General features: G+C 42.8%; 1 protein-coding gene across 5 annotated transcripts in view; it reads right to left on the bottom strand.

Annotated features, from left to right (window-relative positions):
* Nucleotides 1-14,470, bottom strand: part of PDE1A (phosphodiesterase 1A) — a 147,536-nt gene that overhangs the window by 34,369 nt on the left and 98,697 nt on the right. For 4 of the 5 annotated variants that reach the window (XM_053409450.1, XM_053409485.1, XM_053409464.1 and 1 more), the window contains exons 2-4: nt 9,381-9,494; nt 1,785-1,967; nt 704-770 (exon numbers count right to left, since the gene is read on the bottom strand). In XM_053409450.1, coding sequence (XP_053265425.1) covers nt 704-770; nt 1,785-1,967; nt 9,381-9,494 — 364 coding nt within the window. Of the gene's footprint in view, nt 1-703; nt 771-1,784; nt 1,968-6,992; nt 7,103-9,380; nt 9,495-14,470 lie in introns of those variants that run through there. The other variant, XM_053409474.1, reaches the window with a different exon arrangement.

The raw sequence follows: 14,470 nt of genomic DNA, 5'->3' as shown, positions 1-14,470 counted from the left end.
CAGAGTGGGAAGTGATGGAGACAGGATGTTTGTGTTACTGTGTTCCATGAAGTGGGACTATTGTTCTTCGTTTTTTCTCTTTGCTGTCTGATGCTATAGAGAGAGGGAGCCATGCTGCAGTGCTCCGTGTGTGTTTATATGTAAATAAAGTAGATTAGCCAAAATGCTGAGTTGCTGAGGTCTGTTACGCAAGCTGCAAAGGCTCTGCAGATCCCTAAGTATGCCGGTGTCTGTTGGCATCAGTCGCTGTGATGTTCGGGGTGGATAAAGCTTTTGGAGCTCCTGAATGAAAGACCAGGAGGGAGAGAACATGCCAGTCGGGCATGTGTCTCTGCCAGGGTCCTACTTGAGTGTAGAACGAGCTCCTGACAGCACGTGTGGGGTGGAGAGCAGGATCATTCAATCTGGAAGGCCAAATTGCTTGCACTGCCCAAAGCAACATTTTCTCTTATAGCAAATATTTGTATGTTGCTTTCACTTACACCTGCAGCTGCAATCACAGTTTGTGCTAGTATATTGTTTTTGTACATATTACTTGGTTGTAGAAATGCATTGCAAAATTTGGGGAAGTGTGCATTTTGGGACGTGGTTGTTTTGGTACGCGTGCATTTAAAGGCAAACCGACCAAATTTGCACTGTCTGAAACTGCACAGAATTTCTCCCAAATCCCTACTTTGTAGTAAAGTCCACAAACTGATCTCACCTTAAAAGCTAACATCACTTCAGCTGGATAGGCCAAGCCGACCATGCTAGAGGTCTTTCGATACATTCTAGAAGAAAAGAAGCGTAAATGAAACAGCATCTGAAAACTAATGGTGATGTGTTTATGCTTTGGGAGCAGTTCTGGAAAAGTTCCCCTTGCAATTTGAAGTTTGAAATTTGATATAAAAAGACCCTTAAAATCTTGTGAAAGATGGGAGCCAAAAATGTTTGCTCCTGAAAGTAAGGGAAGGCATACGCCAACTTACAATAGAATTTGTTGATATTTATATCTGATCTCTGCATTTTATGCCAATGTCCTTTCAATACTGCCACATGCTTATCTGTTTTTAAGATAACACTTTCTTGGTCAATGTGTGGTGAAACAGAATTTTAATGTTCTGTCTTTTTTAAAAAAACAAAACAAAACATTTTTTTCATAAGTTACATTTATTACTGAACAATTGTATTCCTATTCAACAAAACAATTCCCATTCACCCAACATCAATGTTTATAACTCAATTTATATACAATTACATTTTAAGGTTTCATTTTATCTAATTTCACCCTCTCTAACATGTTTCTTAATATATTCTGCTGTTTTCTTACACTTCAAACCCTACTGTGGTCTTCGCATATGGGAAACAACAGATCTGAAATCTTGCTAAGTGCAAAGGCGGAACATTAACATTAAGTTTCTAGTCTATATAAAGAATTTTAATGTTCCGTCTTAGCACTTATCAAGATTTCAGACCTCTCTTCAAATGATCGTTACAAAGAGGACTAAAACAAATGAACTAACCCACCCATGGAGAAAAGAAATGTAAGATGCTACAAGCTTAACAATGGCCTGGCTTGCATATCATGGTAAGCCAAACTATGGCTTATTATGGTTTAGGAACATAAGACAGACCACTGATCAGTCAAGCTCAGTGTTGTCTGCTGGCAGACTCTCTTAAGGGTTTCTCGGGGAAGACTTTACTAGTCTGCTCAGAGATGCCAAAGGGGTCTTTCATACTCAAGTCAGATGCTCTACCACTGAGCTATGCCACGTCCTCCTTGTTCTTATAAAGCCAGAACTCACCTTTCTACAAAAATCCCTGCTTGTACAGCATGCACAATGCTTCGAAACTTTGGTTTCTCCTCTGGCCTCCTTTTGGTCATCCCCATTTTCCTTGTGAAGGTGGACGCCAACCAATCCCGTACTTCCAGCGGGACTGCATCTGACTGGATATCCGACAGCTCATCCTCTGTATCCAAGAGTCTCCTGTAAATATATATCGGGTGCATGGATCAGTATAGAAGATCTGCAGACTTCAGAATAGGAAGGGGAAAATATGGACCAGGCGCTCAAAGCTCTTAGCTCAACCCAACCTTAGCTAAACCCAACCTGCAGCAGTTAAATGCAGTATTCCATAATTCTGGATTGTGGTGCAGAAAAGAACATAAAAAGAGGTCTAGTGGATCAGGCCAAAGGCCTACCTAGTCCCATATCCTGTTTTCAGACTGGTCAGTTTTCTGTTTTGTTTTTTAAATGACAATAAAGATTTATTTTAAAACAAGGTATTATAATACAGCTGGAGAAACGTAGGTTATTTCAGAATTAATAAGCTAGTTTGCTGAATTCGTTTCACAGAGGTTTTTCAGCTTTTTAGTTTGTTCCCTTTCTGAGGTGGCACTTTCCTTCAGGTAAGGTAAAGGTAAAGGGACCCCTGACCATTAGGTCCAGTCGTGACTGACTCTGGGGTTGTGGCACTCATCTTGCTTTATTGGAGGAGGAAGCCAGCGTACAGCTTCCGGGTCATGTGGCCAGCATGACTAAGCCGCGTCTACCCACCCCTTTAACAAATCCAACTCCTAACTTTCAGTAATAGTCTTAAGGGCTCACAACCCCTCTTCCTTAACTGGGTTTTGGGAGTCTCTTCCTTCCTCAGAAGAGCCTCTTCCAGACTGGTCAATTTATGGGAACCCTGCAGGAAACACCACAGCACAACAGTGCATCCCCACTTAAGAATGCCTTAAAGGGGCTTAATAGAATAAAATAAGATCACCATCATTATGACCTAGGCCATCATTAAATGGAAAATATAAGCAGCTGACTGACAAAGATCGAAATCTTATCAGCAGCGTATCCCCAAATATCAAAAACAACTTTATCAGCACCCGAGACCATCCTCAGCCCGATAAACAACAAACATTACAATCTTCGTTGATAATCTTGCATACTCATTTTAGGTTTCAAGACGGTTTCCTTTGGTATTCTGTTATATTCGGTTCCATTATATACTTTGCTGATGTTCCATCATCTACTCCAGGAAATGAATAATGAAGTGGGCATGAAGAGCTGCCCTGACTCTCTTCTCAGCTTGAAGAACTGATTACTTTGCCTTTCTCCAACATTGTTTGCTCTCGAAGGCCCACTTCTGCTTGGGAGAAGAAGCAGCTCAGTAGCACTTCAGCTAGCAAATGGGAAATAATATTTGAAGGACTTTGCTGTTATGATAATGGAATGATCGGCTACAAAATAGGAGGCGGGCAAGGAGGAAATAATCTAAGGCACTGGTCAGAGGATCGCAACCAAATTAAGACTACTTCAGTTGTGTTTTTGAGGACTACTTTTATAAGTATCTTGCCCATATATTTGGGGTGGGGGTGGGACTTTCTACCTGTGGTGGAACATACTTCACCATACTTCAGCCAGCATGGCCATACTGGCAGGGAGTTAAGAGGGTCTTGGTGCTCACCCACACCATACATTTAAAGGCGACCCTTTAAGGCACTCTTGGGGGAGGGACTCCCTCCACCCCCAAGAATCCTAGGAATCACAGTTTGTTAAGGGTGCTGTTATGTACTGAGTTGAATAGGATCCAAAATGCAGCAGTCTGATTGGTCCTAGAACAATATTATTCAGAATGCAGCAGTCTGATTGGTCCTAGAACAATAGGGTCCAGAATGCAGCAGTCTGATTGGTCCACAGGAGCCACCCAATCCAGCTCCAGGTGGAAGTGAATCCGCAACCTGATTGGCCTACAGGAGAATCCTGGAATTAGCCAATCACATGGGGCCCATTGTGTAAATAATGTATATAAAGCAGACATTCTGGGGGAACATTCATTCCTCCTCAACACTATGAGCTGAATAAAGAGCATGAAATCCACTCTCGGCTCCGAGTATATTTCACTGCTGTGGACTGTAGCTCTGTGTGGTGGAAACAGCAGTTCCCAAGATTCCTTGAGCGAGTCATGTGTTTTAAATGTTTCAATATATGGTGAGGATCTCGCCATAGTCCTAAAAATCTGGAGGGCACCTGTTTGGCGGAGGCTGTCATGGAAATGTCTGAGCATAAAAAAGGTGAAGAACTTCTTTTAGCTTATTCATCTTCTTCGTTTTCATCCTCCTCTTTTTTTTCCTGTTTATGATCTTCCTCTTCTCTTTGTGACAAATTTGTGTCTAATGAGACCTCAGTAGTAATTCAAGCGAAAGGTTAAGAGAAAATCTAATTCCAAGGTGTTATTTGTTTCCTGGAAATTCAGTTACATCAAATGCATGCTGTGAGGTGCTGGAAGTGACTGAAAGACCTCTGCCTTCTCTTCAGCGGACACTGCAGGCAACCCCTCTATTATTGCTAATTATGGCAGGGCCTTGCCCGTGGAGGCAGACTGGTGAAGCAGCTGGCCTCAGGTGGCACATGGTAAAATGCAAATAGCAGGCAACATATCATTACTGTATTTAATTGTTCTGCATCAGTGTACACACAAATGATTAGGGACACAATTCTTCACCAGGCATCAAAACATCTTGGCCCATCTCTGCATATCCTCAACGAGCCACAATAGTTGACTTGTCTGACTCCAAACCTAGCTGGCTCTTAAATGGAGGATTTGTCCATTTCAGTTCTCTCGGTTTCTCCTTTTTCTAATCTTAAATTCTACATTTTCTATATTTCTGCAGCAATTCGGGGGGGGGAACATCTTCGTGAAAATTCTTTAGCATTTCAGCGTCAATTTCTCCTAATAAACACAATTTTGTATGGATCTACACACCAGGGCGGGGGGGGGGCTCTATAAATAACTCAGAAATTAAATCATTATAGCCACTGGCGGAGGAAGAGGGGGGTGGGGGAGTGCACCACCCCTGGCAGCGCGATCCTGGTGGGGTTCCATCGCGGCTGTGCCCCCACCCGTGCTGGGCGCCCTGCCCCCGTAGGTGGCGTGCCACGCCACCAGGACGTGCGCCAGCCCCGCCCCCGCCTATTGTCTGCCCCCGGTGCTAGAGCATGAAGCTCCGCCACTGATTATAACAGAAGGAGAAAAATTGCTATGGAATATCACAAATAATTTTTTTTTTTTTGCTCTCCATTGCCATCTGGTGCTGCATGTTTACAACGAATTCAAAATGCTTTTTCTTTACTACAGTAATGTAGTGGGAAGTGGGAAGCCTGTGGCTTTTGCGGAGATTGATCGACTACAACACCCATAACCTCAGGCCATTGGGTTGCACTGGCTGGGGCTGATGGGATTTGGAGTCCTGCAACCTGTGGGAGGTCCACAGGTTTGCCACCCCTGCTTTTAGGGGGTTTCAAGATAGGCTTCTCTCATTCTTTACAGGATTGTGTTACAATCCCACACTTTGGGATATACTAGTGCCCAGCAGCCCCAGCTCCAGGCCAGCAACATTCTCAGCTCCAGATCTGTGTTCTTCTTGTATGCAGCTGGTCAGAATAACCTCCCATGCAGCATTAAGATGCAAATGATGGCTACAGCACAGACCCTCCAAGTGTCCCTATTCTCCAGGGACAGTCCTGGATTTACAGATGCCATCCTGGTTTCTAAATAATAATAATAATAATAATAATAATAATAATAATAATAATATTTATTTATACCCTACCCATCTGGCTGGGCTTCCCCAGCCACTCTGGGCGGCTTCCAACAAAATATTAAAATACAGTAATACATCAAACATTAAAAGCTTCCCTAAACAGAATATCCTGCTTTCCCTTAGGACGTCCCTATTTTCACCAGAGCAATGTTGGAGCATGTGGTGAGATGTTCCTAATTTCATTGGAGAACTCTTGGAGGGTATGGAGTTATGCGACCTCCGAGCCAAGGAGATAAGTAGCTATACAACATTCAGAAGACATTTGAAGGCAGCCCTGTATAAGGAAGTTTTTTTAAAAAAAATGTTTAATGTTTTATTATGTTTTTATATATGTTGGAAGCCACCCAGAGAGGATGGGGCAACTCAGTCAGATGGGTGGAGTATACTACTACTACTACTACTACTACTACTACTACTACTATTGAATAGGATTTCCCTATTTTCATCAGGGAAATGTTGGAGGGTATGCTACAGTTTCAAATTTTAAATGTAAAGTTTCCGATCAAAGAAACTTAAAGTTTGGAATTACTTTGAATCAAATGCATTTCATATCTGCTGCCTCCCCCAACCTTCAGCAACAGGAAAAATACAATCAGGCCTTATTGATTTTTCCACTAAAAGCTATTACTTTCTAGGCAAGTGGGAAACACACATATTAAACACATAATGGGGTCTGGACTAGCCAATTGTTACCCATTCTTATTTTGCTAGCTGGGGACTCCTGAAAATTTAACTCTTGTGACACAGGCCAGGGATTTACCTAGGCAAGTGCTCCCCAAATGCATCGAAGCGCTAGGCTGGCGGAACTGTGTAAAATGTTTCATTTGAATGTTCTCCTTGAATTTTTGGGAATATTTTAACAGTTCCCATTTGTGGTAATATAGCAGATGTTTTAGAAGAATGAAGAAGCAGAGGAGGGACAGTGGGGACTTTGCAAGCCAGTCTGAATGATGCATTTTGATATCCGGCTATATTAAAAAGATCTGGGGAGCTGCTTAATCAAAGTACATTCTGAACATTCTGAACCACATGATCTGGAAGCACATCTTTGAGACTAAAAGTTTCAGAAGTGCAGCATGAATTATCTACTTTAGCTCAATGTAGGGCCCCTGTTCCAAGCAGAAAATGCATGAATGTGACTTTGCAAAGCCAGTTATTTCATAGGGAATGTTTCTATGAGGTGAGAAATCTGTCATTCTTCCATGCTCCTTCAATTCTTAAATAAATTCAGAAGTATTTTAATATTTAGAAGATGGATGTTTCTCGGGGAGAATCAGTGAACCATTTCATGCACTGGAGTTTCTGCCTAGAAATAACTATATTGTGCAGAGTGCTCAACTGGGATCTGGGAGACCCAGGTTTAAATCTCTACTCTGTCATGAAGCTACAACATGCCGCCACATATACTCACCTCAGTAAGAAACTTATTTTGGCAATGGTTTCATTTTTCAGCTTGCGGCAGTATCTTACAGAAAGGCACATAGTACACACAGGTGGCTGCTTGAATCAGTTGGGGTGAGGGGGCCAACCAGTGTTTCCCCCATGCTGATGAAGAAGAAAGGCTGGCCATTGTGACCTCATGTTGACCCTGCCTGCCAGAAGAGTGACAGGATCATGTCCCCTACAGCTGATTCTGCCCACCTAAAGGAGGAGCGGCCCCATGTGCCCCTCCCACAGTTAGTATGATATATTAGAATAATGGGCCAGGATTTGGGAAATCAAGGATCAAATACTCACTCGGTGTTGAGGATAACCTTGGGCCTGTCACAGTCTCAACCTAATCTACCTCACAGGGATAAACAGGAAGGGGGAGAGCCCGAGCTTATATGTCACCGGGAACTCCTCGAGTGAAAGGTAAGATCTAGATGTAATAATATGAATATAAATAACAGTAATAGCAATAGTTATGTTACACAAAGCTCCAATCTCTGAGGGGTGAGAGACTCCAGGACTTCCAAGCACAGGAACAAAATCTTAGGAACCGAGGTCCCTTTGCTGCCACCCCCAAATATTTGAGGGTGACAGGGCCCCCCAAAGTTGAGGGGAATTCTCATTCAAATGATGTTTGTGTGCCATGTCATGTGATCGATTATGCATGGTCCCCTCCAATATTTTGTTCAAGTTGGCACCCTTGGTTCTAAGTGCTTTTCCAGGGTTCAGTTTTCTTTGAATGAAGGTCAGTTGAAAACTGTGGTGTCTTTAGAGTCAATATGGTTTTATTTATACATATAGCATAGGATGGGAAGGGAGCTCACAACATTAACACCCCACAAGGTCTTGTTCCTCAATTTGCAACAGCTTTAGATCCAGCACAGAGCATGTCTCTGTCTCCTTCCAGCTCTCATGCACCATTCTGGCTATTGTTCTCCTTCATAGCAGCTAGCAGCTCAATGAAGGAAAGGAGGGGAGCTTATTCCCTTTCCTAGAAAGCGCCATCACTAATCTCATTCTTTGAGATGCTGATGAGCAGTTAACTGGCCAGCTAAAGCCTTACTTTGACAATGGGACTAGAGCCAGCGGTTTTCAATCTGTGGGTCTCCAGATGTTGCTGGACTACAACTCCCATCATCCCTGAGCTCTGGCCTTGCTAGCTAGGGGTGATGGGAGTTGTAGTTCAACAACATCTGGGGACCCACAGGTTGAGAAAGGCTGGTAGACTGAAGGTACAGGATGGAAGGTTAAGAGGGGACTCAGGGTCCGTCCAGACTGACCCCCCCAACTCATAATGTAACAACAGCAACAACAACAACACTGGTGCAAACAGAATAACTATAGGCTATGACAAAAATTTGACTTGGACAAGAGCACAGAAATCTGTGTATGATGCAGAATTGTTGGATAATGGCATCTACTCCTTTTCTATTAATTTTCATTTCTCAGCAGAGGTTACAGGAAATCACAGACAGGTTGTTCCTCTTGTTCTCTTATTTATTAACTCCAAATGTATCATGTTTAGTGTGTGCATATAATAAACAAGAAAGTCATGCAAATCACACGTATCACACTTACTATATAACAAGGTTGGCTGGCTTCCTGGAATTATGAAAACACCAGACCTTAAATTTAATAAGGAAATAGGACCAAACACATACTCCAAATCCAAGTGATCCTAAAGACGTTTTGGCAGCCACACTTGGGAGAACATTCCATTCGATACAAAAATGTTGAGAAAGTCAAGACTGTGAAATGTAAAACTTAGGTAAACAAGCTGGAAATTGGTCTTACACTAGATACAGTTTCATTGACATGGCTACCCTAAACATTATTTCTAACTGTAAAAATGAGACGCATGAAATTAGCTGTGAAACCATTTCAATAGAAGTCAAGTATGTACAAAGCTTGCGATGAAAAAAGAAAAGACTTTCTGCATGTGTAGCCATACAAAAAGCTAATTAATCACAGATGTACTGAGAGACAAGTTCCAACAGTCAGAGTAACTGAACAACATTGAGCACCTTCTGTTCCCAAAAACATCTAACTCTATTGAACTGAGGATAAAGATCACAAAAAGGCAGCATTCAACATGGTTAAGGACATTCTGGATTCTGAACTCAGAAAAATAATTCAAATATTTAGAACTGACCTCCTTTCTAGTGTTCAAAGCAACGCACCTACATTATCTCCAAAATGGATGCTGGCCTAAGGGTTACATTACCATCTTATTTTAGTCGTGACTTGTGCAGATGTGATGTAACTCAGAGAAGTCCTTCTTCCAACAGACAGGTGGTAGGATGAATGGAGAGCTAGACAAATATATCCAGCCAGATTCAGTCAATTGCCCCAAGTTCTGTAGACCTACCTTGTTTCGTCAATGTATACAGCCTCCAGGACAGATGCAGCATATTCAATATTCTTCTTCAAATCAACCACATTAACGTCACCTTTCTCCAGCTGCTTCACCAAACATCTTAATCTGTAAAAAAACAAAAACAAAAAACTGGGATTATTCAAGGCAAAACTAGTTGTCCTTTCCAAAACAGTATATTTCTTCAACTTCTGTGGAAGGTGGTTTCTGACAATGGGTGTTATTTGACTAAGTTTTACACCCATTAAAATTATTGAACTTTAGTGATGAGTGGTTCAGACATCCAGTGCTATCAAGCAATGCCTCTGCAGTCGTCGACCTGACAGCTCGATACAGGGGAACCACAACAAAGAAGCTTGACCCCAAAAGGAAAAGAAATGTGAGGTCTCCAAAATTTATATGATGTATGGGAAACACACAGGGGCAGCAGAGAAGTGGTGTGTGTCAAATTGGAAGCATAGCTTAGGTCCATTAATTTCAGTGGGTCTCCTGTGAGTAAAACTTAGTTCAATACTACCTCATATACCAAAATCCTAGACATAAAACTGGAAGGGATCCTAAGGATCACCCAGTCCTAGTCCAACACCCTGCAATGCCAGAATATGCAGTTGTCCCATATGGGGAATCGAACCTGCAACCTTGGCATTATCAGCACTATGCTCTAACCAACTGAGCTATCTAGGCTGACATAATTTTACTCAGAATGCAGGCCCCAAGTATACTCCATTGTACACCTGGAGCTAGATATAAACAATGCATGCATTTAATTAGAAAGAGGGAATTCGCGGCCTTCCAAATGCTGTTTGACCACAACTCTCATCAATCTCAGCTAGCATTGCCAGCAGCAGTCAGGCATTATGGGAGTTGTAATCCAATGACATCCAGAAAGAGACAAATTTCCCATCCTGCTTTTGAGGAAGAATCATGTGTCATGGGGTGGGCAGGGCAGGATACCTTGCGACTGAACTAGTGGAAACAGAAAAACATATGCTCGATCATAAATCACACAGACAAAAGTTTGAAAGTGATGTTGCATTTATACAGGAGAAAAATATCACCATGCAAACAGTAACACGAATTAAAGTTCACATCAAACAGTGGCAACATACACCAACCATAGTTTCCTTTTACCAGGTTTTCTAAACTTGGGTCTCCAGCTGTTTTTGGACTACAACTCCCATCATTCCTAGCTAGCAGGACCAGTGGTGAGGGATGATGGGAACCATAGTCCAAAAACAGCTGGAGACCTAAGTTTGGGGAACCCTGTACTAAGCTGTTTATGCTAACCTCTAGAACTAACATGATTCCTAACCCATAAAGGTTTTTCTTCTTCATTTCCCACTCTCCCAAACTGAAATGCAGTCCAGGATTTTTGCTTTAAAGCACAACGGGGCAAGGGAGGAATGATTTTCAGAGTAAAAGAAAGAAAAAGGCCAGTATCACTTTTAATATGATTTCGTTAATACTCGTAAGACTACATCTGTGATCGTGCTCAACTTCTAATCGTGTACAAGCTCTGGGCAAAAGAGATACATTTTAAATGAGATTCAGCTTTAGTGGCCATTTAATTTCCTTTGAGAAAATTAGTTTTACACATTTCTTCCTCCTGTGTGAAGAATTAAGCTGTGCTGGTGCACTCCCCTAGGCATAGTTCAGAGCCTACCTATAAAATGATAATTAATTGAAAATAATGAGGCCCCAAGGTACATCCTCTAGGATTTCGTTAGACCTGTGCTCAATATTTGATCAAGCTCGATTACACTTAATAAATGCAATACGAAAAAGCTATTCAAACCTTTCCCAACTTCTGCTGAACATTTGAAGTACCTCAGAACCGAGGTGCCCCGGTGTCATTTTCTGCGTGTTGATTAGTGCAAAGGCCAAAGGCTAGTACTTCTAGAGCAACTGCCCTTTTGAATGCTGCCTGCAAAACAACATCGATCCATTCTGGCTCTTCGCATTTACTTAAAGACAGAGAGTGGCAAATGGAGGTTGCCATTAGGGGTTATACCATAGCTGTCAACTTACAGATTTGAAAATAAGGGACCAGCAGCCTCGAAAATAAGAGATCAGCAGCCAAAATAAGGGATTTTGCGAGCACAGGTATGTTCAACTTCTGAGCCCCTCCGAGCCAAAGGCAGAAAGCCCAGCCAGCAGCCAAACAAAGCCTCAAGCGGTGGTTCCCACAGCGCAGCAACCCGGCAAAGGGGATGCAGCAAGGAAAACCACCATCACCTCTCCGCTGGGAAGCGCTGAGCAAAGGCGAGTCCCCAGGCAACACGGCCGATTTGATTGGCACAAGGCATTCAAGATCCACCACCACCCCAGTCGTTCTTAGATTCCTTATTGGGTGAGCAATGCAGCCAAGCAACACAGTTGGAGCCTCCCTCCTCCCTGGCTGGCAGGGAGGGAGGGAGAGGAGCTGCTTCCTTTGAAACCCGGTAAATTTAAGGGACATCATCAATAAGGGACAGCAGCGGGACACGGCCCTGGGATAAGGGACTTTCCCTCCAAATAAGGGGCGGTTGACAGCTATGGGTTATATGCTTTTGAACACCCAAGGAATATTGAAGCAATAATAAGATCAGCCCGGTCCTATTCCATGCCTTCTGACATTCCACTGATGAAAATAGGGACATTTCTCACTCTTCTACAACTGACCCTCCTTGCCCCCCCCATTCTTGTGCCCCACCCTGTGCAGGACACAGCACACAGTGCCAAGAGTTCCAGTTTAGCCCTGTGACCATGGGAGCCCGGGTCCGAAATTTGTTGGTGCCCAGCACCTACACGGGGAATTTTGTGGGTTCTTGGGCACCCAGGACCCCATGGAATTGGCACCTATGACGCATGCCCTCCACTGTCCTGATAAAACCCCTTAATCCCAATTTCATTTTATTCTTTGGAATAATAAAAATAATAAAAATAATAATAATTTATTATTTATACCCCGCCCATCTGGCTGGGTTTCCCCAGCCAATCTGGGCGGCTTCCAATAAAACACTAAAATACAATAACCTATTAAACGTTAAAAGCTTCCCTAAACAGGGCTGCCTTCAGATGTATTCTAAAAGTTTGGTAGTTATTTTCCTCTTTGACATCTGGTGGAAGGGCGTTCCACAGGGCGAGTGCCACTACCGAGAAGGCCCTCTGCCTGGTTCCCTGTAACTTGGCTTCTTGTAGCGAGGGAACTGCCAGAAGGCCCTCAGCGCTGGACCTCAGTGCCCGGGCAGAACGATGGAGGTGGAGACGCTCCTTCAAGTATACTGGACCGAGGCCATTTAGGGTTTTAAAGGTCAGCACCAACACTTTGAATTGTGCTCGGACTTGCAATTTATAGACTGGGCCAGTTCCCACATTCCTGTACACTTGATATCCGATTGCTCAACTCTGGGTGACGTATACAGTGGTACCTCAAAGTGTGCATGCACACGAAAGCTCATACCAAGAACTAACTTAGTTGGTCTTTAAGGTGCTACTGGAAGGGAAAAAAATTTTGTTTTGACTATGGCAGACCAACACGGCTACCTATCTGTAAGTGGTATCTCAGGTTACAGACTCAGGTTACAGACTCCACTAACCCAGAAATAGTGCTTCGGGTTAAGAATTTTGCTTCAGAGTGAGAACAGAAATCGTGCTCCGGCGGCGCAGTGGCAGCTGGAGGCCCCATTAGCTAAAGTGGTTCTTCAGTTTAAGAACAATTTCAGGTTAAGAACGGTCCTCCAGAACGAATTAAGTACTTAACCCGAGGTACCACTGTAATGCAATGGGTTCATGCATGCAGAACACTGACTGAGAGCACTGCAGTCCTCATCCAGAGGTAAGTTGGTTTCAACCCACTGGAGCAGCTGGACAGTTTTAGATTCTGCTTTTGATGACCTTCTGAGATCTCATCGGAAGTATTACTTCACTTACTTCAACATGTGATAAACCAGCCCTGTCGTGTTCTGTTCATTCTGCCAAGTGGTGCCCTGGATACCCATTGCAAAGCCTTGCCCAGCTGTATAGTCAACCAGATTCCAAGGGCTCGTTGGCGAAATTGGTACAAGATGAGCATTACATCTCCATCTTTCTTTTAGGACCATACTGGTTTTTACTGTAGATCCATTTATGAGAACACAGTTTTACAATTCTGCCTCTGACATGCCTTTTCAGACTTGAGTGGCAGTAGTACATACCACCCATTTCTAGCCCCAAGTAAATTTGGCTGTTGTTTTTAGTTTGGAAAAAGTTGTGTTTTGGAAAGTTTTTAAAATTGCATGCTCTTTTTTAAAAAAAATAGTGATTTAACTGATCTATGCAGTAGCAGACCAAGTTATTACCCTTGATTTAGCCTGCGATGGAATCTTCAGGGAAGTTTAAAAAAAAATCTGCTCAGAAAATGCAGCTAACTTTTCTTAATGCTGATCTTGCCTGTGATAAAGTATGTTGACAGTCCACTATGTGTGTGGTGCTTCTTTGGTTCCTTTGAGATTTCAAGTTCCATTTGAGTAATGGGTGTCCTGACAAAGTTCTTTATGAGCTGCTTATTTCATTATATCTGCATCTATCACACCAAGGTAAATTGTACACAAACGCCTTTCACTTGCATATGGCTGGAAGACACAAATTATCTTTCTTTGTATGTGCATTTCAATAGCTTGAGTGGGTGGCTTGCACACACACACACACACACACAGAGAGAGAGAGAGAGAGAGAGAGAGAGAGAGAGAGAGAGAGACTGAAGATTTTACCAGTGAAAAATACCTCTTGGACAAAAATACCAAACCTTTTATGAAATCCATTATGTCTTCCCAACAAGAGTAGAGCTATGATAAATACTTTGAGCATTGCATGTATGAAAAGACATTTTATAAATTACTAATCAGGACACAAAACTAGCCAGTTTCAACCTGATTTGTCATCTAATGGTTGAATCCAGCTCAGGCACCCTCACGCATTGCGCTTTGCATATTACGCCCATCTAGAGGTGGAGGTGGCAATAGTAGTGAGTGAGTAAGCGGGAAAGGTGGGAGATTGGCAAAAAATTGCCTCTCTCCCTCCTCTAAGGATGTCTCATCCCCACTTTTGCAATATGAGTGAGGTTC

The sequence above is a fragment of the Podarcis raffonei genome, chromosome 1 (genome assembly GCF_027172205.1).
Source record: "Podarcis raffonei isolate rPodRaf1 chromosome 1, rPodRaf1.pri, whole genome shotgun sequence".
NCBI classification, from domain to species: Eukaryota; Metazoa; Chordata; class Lepidosauria; order Squamata; family Lacertidae; genus Podarcis; species Podarcis raffonei.
The sequence above is the reverse complement of the archived record's forward strand: the minus strand, read 5'-3'. Positions and strand labels throughout refer to the sequence as shown.